Here is a 10,275-nt window from a genome sequence, read left to right as displayed (position 1 = left end):
ATAGTCATGAATTATGTGTCCACCTCTCACACGGGACCGACTACATTAGTGGAGCAGATTTAGATAAGAATGCATTTATCTTCAGCGGCTTTATGTTTTCAAAGTGTGGATATTATCTGTAAAAACTGCCATTTTTTTGAAATTGCTCATGAAAACTCTTTATGTGTTTTTACTTAGCTTGTCGTCGTCCCCCCCCCCCCCCCCCCCCCCCGGGTGTTGAAACTCACCGTATTTGTTTGCTGAAGGAACTCTTCCTGAATACTGCCCCGAGTCATTCCTAAGTAGGCACTTCTTGGAGGAACCGCCCTCACACTTCACACCCTTCCTCTCAGAGTTGATATGTCACGGAGGCACACTTGTGTCCACGAGTCAAACAAGGCGTCTCGATAGCCGGAGTGGACGGAACCCGATCCCGGCTGTGAGCGGCTGGGTACGAGTGAAAAGATTTCCACGCCGCACATCCTCACCTGAGGGCGACGTAGATACAGTCTCCACCTGGACCTCCGCTTTAGTCCACACCTGCAGTAAGAGCTCAGGCAGAGCCGGGAAGAGGCCTCGGCATCGGAGACTCCTACTGAACCCAACACTGACGAGGTAAGACAGGCAGTTAACAGTACAACTCAAACATACTCCTACTGCTACTGCTACTCTACTACTGCTATTACTACCGCGTGATAGTACCTGTTACCAACGCTGCTACCACCGCAGTACCACAGCAGTATTCAGGCCATTTATCCGAGGAAGCATCCAAATGTGAGGAACAGTCGTGAAGAAATCTACCGCTTGTTATTGAGTTTTATAGTCATTTTATTGCATGATTGTTTTTGAATAGATTGTGTCATTTTAATGCGTTTTATTGCTGGGTTTTGTGTATTCTCAGGCCCATCTCAGCACAGGCGTTGACAGTGAGCTTAGGCCGTACATGCTGTGGTATGTGGCTGTGGTTCATGCTCTATATTTAATAAAATACACATCATATCAGGCCTTTTTCACTGCAGACATTTAAGGCACAGCTGTGAGTCCTATGATTCATTCTCACTGGGACACTTGAACAGAATGTCGTTAATGTGATTTGTGACACCTGTGCTTCTCACACTATAACAAGTGTCAAAAAAAAGAAGAGAAATAAATAATCTTATATTATGTTTTTTTTACTTATTGATACTCATACATTGATGATTTGCTTAATCTAGAATATTGTTATAATTATTTATTATTTTCATATCTATTATTTTTTTTGTAAAAACTCAGTAATATGCTGTAACTATAGTGATTCTAAAATTAAATATGAATTCACATAAAATTAAAAAATACAAATACAATGCCTGAGAATTGTTTTTCTTACTTTCCACCACTTCCTGTGACTGGAATTACTTCTACTATTACTACGCCAAGTACTATGTGCACTGCAGTTATTGCTACTACTGATATAGCTGTAATGTGTATTAAAATACTTCTGCTCCCACTATCTCCTCTACAGTTATTATGACTATATGAGCTGACTATTCTGCCACCAATGCTACTGTTATTGGCAATTTCTTTATGATCCTATAGTAATATCATAATAATTGATGAGTTTACTATCAAATAGTATTGAAAGTGATGAATTTCAAATTGGGATGGAGACGATAATCAACTGTAGTTAACATGTCAACTGTTTTCCCCACAGTCATTTCCAGATAATGCACCTATTCATAATTGGATGAATGTCAATAATCACATTTTGTACAAGAAAAAATGTATTCACACACACACACACACACACACACACACACACACACACACACACACACACACACACACACACACACACACATGCACACAGGCTCATACAGACACAGCTACATATCGACATGTTGCTGAACAGTCACAGAAAAGCTAAAGGCGTGCGTGTGTGTGTGTGTGTGTGTGTGTGTGTGTGTGTGTGTGTGTGTGTGTGTGTGTGTGTGTGTGTGTGTGTGTCGTTAAACACCTTTTGTCCTAAGAACGGTGCAATGCAGCGCAGCGATGAATGACCACAGCGTTTCATATCGACAAAAATACCTCTCATATCAGTTTGGCTGCTATCGAACGAGGCGTAAAACACAAATATGAGTCCACGAATAACACACTTGTTTTCATGAGCGTACTGCTTTCATTTGAACACACACACACACACACACACACACACACACACACACACACACACACACACACACGCACACACACGCACACGTTTCAGGGAGAATGGATAATCTAGAAGAGTAAGTTTTTTTGCTAAACCTATAAACTGGTAATCCCTGCAGGCGAGGAAATAATAGTTGAGATGTGTGTCCAGACATCTAGACCTAAACAGGCAGTAAATAGCATAAATGTGTCATTACTGTCATCTTTGCCTCCTCTATTGTCCTGCAAACACACTTAAATATAATCTATTATATGCATGCGTGCATTTATTTGGATTTCTTTTTAAAAATGACACATACGTCGTGGCTGAAAGTAGGCAGATCTGATGAAAAAAAAAAAAAGCATTTTATGTTGAATAGATACACATCACTTGGGAACAGGTGTATGGTTTTGTCAAATCAAACAGTGGCATACAGCACCACTCCCAGCCCGGTGAGCTGTTCTCTTACTCACACCGCGATGAATACGCTGCTGCTACTTACCCTTTATCCACACGTCATTAAACGTGTCCCACCCTTCACGCTCTATTCTATCAAGCTTTTATTTTGAGATTAACTCTCGATCCATCTTGGGTGACCTGACTTTTCTAAAAGGCACTGGGTGTTACACCTGTGATAGTAGCAAAATGTAATCTCATGCTTTTTTGGGAATTACTGTAAAACTGACAAACGCGTTCCTTTTAACTTATAGTTGGAAATTTCCAACGAGGCTTTGGTCGTCCTTTTCGTTATCTGCATTTAAAGGTGGAGTAGATTGCTTTCTGATATTGTTGAATGATGTCGAAAGTAATTGCGGCTGAACTCGTTTTACCTGGTTGATTCCCAGAGAGAGAGTCTGAAATGAATTCTTACAGGTGCTGTTTTAAAAAAAAAAGCAGAATGTTTGAGTAACAATTAAACACATTAAAAGGACAATGTGACTTCAAGCCAACCGCAATGACGCAGGTTTGACCGATTCCTTATTTCAAAGTAAGTCCCAGAGAAGTAAACACCATGAAGGAAATGTCATGTTTACTTTAGGATCGCTTCTGTTTGGATATTGAACATTTGGATATGCAAGCATCACTGCAGCTTTGTCAGTGTCACTTGTTGAAAATGTCAGGCAGGGTGTAAATCGCCAATGACACAGATGACATTTCGTGACAACGGTGCTTTGTTCTTCTTCTTCCAGTGTTAGACAAACATGAGCATGGGGAGTCCAGGCTGTGAACACACATGCTGCGCTGCGCACTCGCCTCTCTACGTCAGCCAACCCCACACCGACGCCGGGATGGCCTGGCCGGACGAGGCGGAGGACATCAAACCGCCACGCAGCTTGTTGGGGTTGCCTGAGCTCAGCTGGCCGGGGGTCTACCTCCCCCGCTACGACAGATTAGCCATAGAGGAGAACCCCTGGATGCTGAGGATGACGGAGGCCCCGGCTCCCGTTGCTCCTCCCTCCAGGACGCTGGAGCCGAGCCCAGCCAAGCCCAGCCAGCACCAGGAGCCCCCCGCTGAGATGGAGTGTCAGGTGGAGGAGCGCTGCCTGGAGCAGGTCCAGACCATGGTGGTGGGAGAAGTGCTGAAGGACGTCGACACGGCTTGCAAACTGCTCAACATTGCCCCAGGTAGGACAGGATGCGACTCGTTAATGTCATATTAGTATTAGTTATTATGCGTTTGAATAGACAAACCTGCTGTGGAAAGTGTTGGCAGAAGTCGTGGTCTAATAAAATAAACCCTTCAGACGTCATCATTTGTTTGTTTGCTCTCACGTCAACATCCAGAGCTGGTTACATGAGTCCCGGCCCACCTTGTGCAAACGTTCCGGTTGGTAGACGATCATCTTCGCTTCTTATGAACTTCTTGAGCTAAATATGAATCAAACTCATGAAACACTGGAGCCTTTGTTTTCCATCTTTTTGTCACCTGCCTATAGTTACACCTTTTAAAAACTCTATACCCCCAAATATGTGATACAGGTTTTATGTTTAAAATGTGTAGTTTGTGAACCTGAAATTATATTACTCAAGTAAAGCAGCATATCTTCATATTATATTCTTTTTAGTTATTTAAATTTGTTTAATCTGAATCTGATTAAGCAACAAAACTACTTGTCGTGGCTTAGTTTAAAATAAGAACGTTTATTTGTTACATAACTTACGTAGGCGACGTTAGTTAAGTACGGAAGTTACATCACAAAACTAAAGTAAAATAAGTCAATACTGACTTGGTTTCACTCAAGACATGGACAGCGGTCTCCTGGGTGAAAGTCCCGGGTTTGTTTGACCCATCGAGCACTTTATCGCTCTTTACATTACTGCATGTCCTGGCTCACAATTACCTGGGTTGTATATGAATGCATCACAGCGCATTACCTTTCGTAGGTAACAGTCATTGAGAACAGCCTGAGATAAGTCACTAAAGCCACAGAGGAGGAATCTTACAAACTCTCTGGATACCAGAAAAACACACGTCTGTTCGTGACCTAATGAATTGTTTTCATTGGTGAAAATAACGTCATCATTTGAGGTCTGAACATTTAGGATCGCTGTGTAAAAATACATGCCTTGTCTCTCTGCGTCTTTGTCCTCGTTAGACCCGCTGGACTGGAGCTGTGTGCACGTTCAGAAGTGGCTCCTCTGGACCGAGCACCTGTACAGGCTGTCGCAGGTCAGCACCATGTTTCAGGAGGTGAGCGGGAGAGATCTGTGCTCCATGACAGAAGCAGACTTCAGGCAACGCTCCTCGCAGTTTGGAGACATGCTGTATGCTCATCTGGACATCTGGAGATCTGGTAAGAACAACGGGAACGCAGGGGAAATTCACCGACATCAACTCTGCCGTTGTGCAAATTAGGAAAGGGCTGATTGTGAAGCAAATGCAGTGTGACCAAGAGCATATTTAAGTATTCTGCCGGGTGTAAACTGCTACATCTTCTTCTTTTAGCTGCAGCAATGAAGGAGCGTTGCCCACCAGAGGACAGCAAATCTGGTAAGTTCTTGGTTATGACTACCTTTTAACTGAAACAATGGTTCTACTGAATAAAATCTTGAGGTTATACAAGTTGAGGTTAAACAAGTTGAAGTAACATCTGAATCTCTGAAAATCGCTCATATGTCAGCAGACGATGATTCCTGGTCAGATGTGATGCGTAACTACCCCAGCCAGCCCATCCACCTGTGGCAGTTCCTCCGAGAGCTGCTCCTCAAGCCTCACAACTACAGCCGCTGCATCCGCTGGATTAACAAAGAGAAAGGTGTGGTGATACTGTAATACATGGTGTTATAAACCGTTTATGTATTGTTAGCATATAACAATTAAAAATGCAAAATAGGTGGACTTAAAGTCAAGCTACTTAAAACATTAGTACCACATTTGGGGTTAATATGCGTAAGAGTTAGATGAGAGGATCGATACCTCTCTCATGTCTGTATGCTACGTATGAAGCTACATGTAGCGGTTGGTTAGCTTTAGCTTAGCATGACGCCTGGAAAAGGAGGAAACAACTAGTCTGGCTCTGTCCAAAATCTTTATTTCTGCTGTAAAGTTGGTCATTTTACTATGAGGATCTATGGGGATTGACTCGCTTTTGGAACCAGCCTCAAGTGGCCATTTGAGGAACTTCAGTTTTCTGCACTTCAGCGTTGGCTTTGTTTCTCGGGCACAGAAGCCGTCCTAAAACCACAACTTGTCGTTTTAATGCGTGGGTGCCGACGGATTGAACAAACAAGATATATTGTGTAAATTAGGGAGCTTTAGAGGTGCTGGTAGGCAGATTTTCTTATCTTTGGAAAGAGCCTGTTAGCCTGTTTCCACTGTGTTTCCACTCTTTGATGCTAAGCTAAGCTAAACAGTCTCCTGGCTGTAGCTTCACATGTAGCATACAGACATGAGAGTGGTATCGATCGGCTCATCTAAGTCTTGGCAAAAAAGTACATAAGCTTACTTCCCAAAATATTGACTCTCTTGTTCACTTAAAACAAAAAACGAGTACATTTTTATGTCTTCTGTTCATAGGGATTTTCAAAATAGAAGACTCGGCTCTCATAGCCAGGCTATGGGGCATCAGGAAGAACCGCCCTGCTATGAACTATGACAAACTGAGCCGCTCTATACGCCAGTACTACAAGAAAGGCATCATTCGAAAGCCCGACGTATCCCGCAGACTGGTCTATCAGTTCGTCAACCCGGTATGATGAAGAGGATCGGCTGATCTGAAGACGATGAGCTGAGGAGGAAGATATGCTGGACATACAGTCGGAGTGACGTGAACTCTGAAGCCTGTTCGTTCATTATTAATGTGTCATTTCAATTGTAAAGACTGCCTATATACTGAAGTATGCACTCCTGCCTATCATCACTCGCCTTTATTATTCTTAATAATGATTTTATTTGGTCTTTATCGCTCTTGTTTTTAAATGTAATTTCGATTTATCAAAAGGATATTTCTTCTTACTACGGAAAAAAACATTTCAAAGAAATAATAATTTACTTTTATTGCCGAAAATTTGATTTCCGCACAGTACTTGTGCAGCTGGAGCCAGTCGTCGGCTAGCGTAGCTTAGCTTAGCATAAAGACTGGAAACAACTAGCCTGGCTTCGTCCAAAGGTTTTTAAAACAAATGAATCTATATATGAGCACCTCTAAAGCCTCTATGAAGAGCTTTAGTGGTGCTGATAGGTGAGTTTTGATCTCTTTGGACAGAGCGAGGCTCCAGTCTTTGTGCTAAGCTAATCTAAGCTAACCAGCTGCTAGCTCCAGACGAACTAGCATAATTCCCCAAAATTGTCACTATTCCTTTAAATTCTATTTTTTGTAACATTGGCACTTATTGATATTCCCATTCAAGTGTCAGTAGTAATACGTTTCAGAGAAATGCCAAGGTCAGTGAATATTTTTAAACCAGCCTTGATGGATAAACCTTTTTACATTTATATCGTTGGGATTATGTTCAGGATCCAGAATAAAGCAATATATTACCAAATGCTGTCTTTTTTTTTTTAAAAGTAGAAAAATATAATCGATAGTATAAATCACATGCCAAGTCCATACAAAAAAACACACGGACACTAACTTGTTTTTTTTTCTTTCTCCTTTCAAACCAATAATCGCAATACTGACACCATCACAACAAATTTGAGTCGGGTTTTTCATCACTGTCATCATTGTTATCTGTGATCATAATCATCTTTATGCATATTTAAATGAACTTCTTGTTACATCAAGATGAACAGGCACTACACCAGTTAGGAGATAAAAGTACATCACTAACTATGAACATACATCTTCTAGACCGCTAATATAGGGTTTCCACAACGTGAGCTGCTGTCCCCTGTGTGCATAAGGAAGAGATCAACATAAAAAAGCATTTACATGTACACCTTTTTACTGCCTCAACATGGTCAGGTCTCATTTGTCAACTCAACACAGTTGTACACAGTTTTACAATAGAATATAATCTTTAAATTACATCATCATATACAAATCTGACAGCGTGGGATAACGTCACGCTCTTATGATACACTGACAATTCCATTGCAATGAAATTCATACGATATGGTACCTATTAGTTAATATGTTTTCCATTGCTGTTATTTTTAATGAATCACATTTACATGTATAACACTACATTTTGTCTTAATAGTCAATCACTTGCATTTTTATTTTTTTTTTGTTACTTTTTTTTTTTCTGTTACATTTACACAACTCATACACACTGGATGATGTTTCCCCCCCCCCCCCCCCCCCCCCCCCCCCAAAATATTAACCTGGTAATGTGGATTATGTGTCTGAACTTGTGTGTTTAATGCATGTGTATATATATATATTTGTAAGTATATATCTATCTGTGTGTGTGTGTGTGTGTGTGTGTGTGTGTGTGTGTGTGTGTGTGTGTGTGTGTGTGTGTGTGTGTGTGTGCATACGCACGTCAAGGAAGTGGGACAGTTTAATGATAGTAGTCCTTTTTGCTATGCTGGACAGCTTTACTCTAAGACACAACTTGTGAGCTGGTGATGTGTTTTCTCCTCATGTGTGAGACCCAAACCTGTCAAATCCTAGTTCCAGACACAGAGCTAAACACATCTGACTGCTGTTGGTCCGGTGACGTTTGGGAAAAACCTTCCGGACAACTGAGTTATAAAAAGCGTCGGCTCCATCTAATCAAGAGATTTAGGTGCAACCGGTGGCAAGATAACTCACTGGTCAACAGCTGACGAACTCCTGCTATGAATTTAATTTCTACGCGTTAAGTTTAAAAACGACCCCGTAATGCACTGTGTGCGAGTCGTCTTGCATGCAGTGCAGCACTGGGGACAAGCGTGTGTGTGTGTCCCCTCCCCCCCCCCGTGTCGTTGAGCGGTGTTTCTGCAGACAAATGAAGTTTGGGTGGACTGGGAGGCAGCTACAAGTTGATCCTCGCTGAAGCTGTTTCACATGTGATATGTGGAAGTTATTGCATGGAGAGAAAACAGATAGTTGATGGTATTGGGTCATTCTTTGGCTCAGCGGGGAGACGGGCCACATAACTAGTGCTTTTTGCTAGGTAGGGCGTTAAATGAGACGGCGGAGAACCGTGTTTAGACAACGCGCCCTCTTTCGAGCCCCGACACTAGTACATTCATGTCCTGTTGAAGAGGCTTCGATCTTCAGACAACCGTCTTGCCTCCATTGGCCCCTCGCTCTGGAAGAAAAGTGGCCCCGGCACAGGCAATGTTCAGAACCGACCTCTTATACTGCAGTGGCAACCCCCCCCCCCCCCCCGGGAAGATGACTCAATCCCACTTTGCTCTGAGGGGAATGTGTATCAAAGTGAATTAAAATGAGACCAGAATTACTGAACCGAGAATGAAAGCCTCTGCAGAAACTGTATATCCTTTCCTTTGGGTTGCATGGAGATGATATTGTCAACGGGTTTGTGATGCTAAGAAAAGAAATATGTCAAAAAACAAAACAAAAAAAGAAACAAAAGAAACAAAATCAGTTCATCAACGAGCCTTCCTTTCATGGAAACAGAAGCATGGTCCAGAAGAATGCGACGCTAATCAATGAACTCTGCATTTTGTAGTTGAAGTGTTGCATCAAGTTGTAGCCTAAACTGAGGCTGCAGGATTCAAGGAATGCAAGTTTTTTTTTTCTCGTTTTTTTTTTGTTTTTGTTTTTTTTGCATAGCACATGCTGCTATGCAAAGTTCAGAAACAGTTAAAAACACAGAGCACTGCACACACTGGAAAAAAAGAGGTTGGACCAAATCACAAAGAAAAACAAAAAAAACTAAAACAAAAAAACAAAAAAAAAAAGAAGAGAGGATACTGTTTGTGGTACATTTTAACACTACACAGCATTCCAGATGTAAGAATGACGACTGACCACACACAGCATTAAAAATGCTACACAAAAATGGCGTCACACCGTATATACACAATGCAGGTTAGAGAAGCTCGTCTTTGTCGAATGGGCATAACTGATTATATTATCTTCCCACATTCACAAGAGAACAGACTGCAGCACACTGCGAGTTTAAATAAGCTGCAGTATATGTTAAATACAGCTACACAGAGAAGCAATGTGTTCCTGCACTGTCTTGATGTTATAGTTGAGTGTGTATATACTGGAGTAACTTGCTGCTCCTGTTTTTAAATGTGTAAGTCCACCCACCCCCCAAAATGCTGGATAAAATATATTATATTGATATATTGTCTTTTAGGTTACTAAGTTTTTTTTATTTAGGCAAGACTGCTTGGCGCATCTGTTGGGCAAGGGACGTGTTGCTCTTAAGTCTCTGGCTATGTGCGATGCAATTGGACGGGACAGTTCAAGCTTCCTCCAATGGCGTGTCCTTGTCCAGTAACGTGACTAGATTGGCTCGACATAATTGGCCGGGTACAGTCCCTCTCGGCCGCTGTCCAAGCGACCTCTACACCAGCCTTGCTCGTCCTCGTCCTCAGTCTTGGTCAGTTCGTCACCTGTGAAGGAGACACCACTCCTTAATGAACGAACACTTAGGATATCTGTAAACTAAAGCTCCACATCTATTCTGATTAACGCCCTCTAGGTCTTTTGACGTTATGTCTGTTTTTGTACTGTATCGGAATACATAAGTGTCCCCGAGTCCCAGAAATATTTGAC

At 41.9% G+C, this 10,275-nt stretch overlaps 2 protein-coding genes across 5 annotated transcripts in view; one reads left to right on the top strand and one right to left on the bottom strand.

Moving 5' to 3' along the window:
- Nucleotides 1-312: 312 nt before the first annotated feature.
- Nucleotides 313-6,493, top strand: LOC137875047 (SAM pointed domain-containing Ets transcription factor). Its single transcript, XM_068713996.1, has 6 exons — nt 313-594; nt 3,337-3,772; nt 4,744-4,941; nt 5,094-5,138; nt 5,269-5,403; nt 6,165-6,493. Exons 2-6 carry the CDS (start codon nt 3,349-3,351, stop codon nt 6,341-6,343), a joined length of 981 nt encoding a protein of 326 aa, XP_068570097.1. The 5' UTR covers nt 313-594; nt 3,337-3,348; the 3' UTR covers nt 6,344-6,493.
- Nucleotides 6,494-7,889: 1,396 nt separating this feature from the next.
- The window catches only part of pacsin1a (protein kinase C and casein kinase substrate in neurons 1a), a 28,289-nt gene continuing 25,903 nt past the window's right edge, over nt 7,890-10,275 (bottom strand). For all 4 annotated transcript variants that reach the window (XM_068713991.1, XM_068713995.1, XM_068713992.1 and 1 more), the window contains one exon: nt 7,890-10,112. In XM_068713991.1, the coding sequence (XP_068570092.1) occupies nt 10,003-10,112 (110 nt within the window). In that variant the 3' untranslated portion in view covers nt 7,890-10,002. The remainder of the gene's footprint in view (nt 10,113-10,275) is intronic.

Source organism: Cebidichthys violaceus, unplaced genomic scaffold (genome assembly GCF_023349555.1).
Source record: "Cebidichthys violaceus isolate CVI_PGR_0920_01 unplaced genomic scaffold, fCebVio1.0.p SCAF_196, whole genome shotgun sequence".
Classification (NCBI taxonomy): domain Eukaryota; kingdom Metazoa; phylum Chordata; class Actinopteri; order Perciformes; family Stichaeidae; genus Cebidichthys; species Cebidichthys violaceus.
Note: the sequence above shows the minus strand (reverse complement) of the source record. Positions and strands in the feature narration are given on the sequence as shown.

Coding starts and splice junctions, on each gene's coding strand:
- LOC137875047 (XM_068713996.1), top strand. CDS start 3,349: ATGAGCATGGGGAGTCCAGGCTGTGAACACACATGCTGCGCTGCGCAC. Junction 3,773..4,743: donor ACTGCTCAACATTGCCCCAG/GTAGGACAGGAT, acceptor TGTCCTCGTTAG/ACCCGCTGGACTGGAGCTGT. Junction 5,139..5,268: donor ACCAGAGGACAGCAAATCTG/GTAAGTTCTTGG, acceptor CTCATATGTCAG/CAGACGATGATTCCTGGTCA.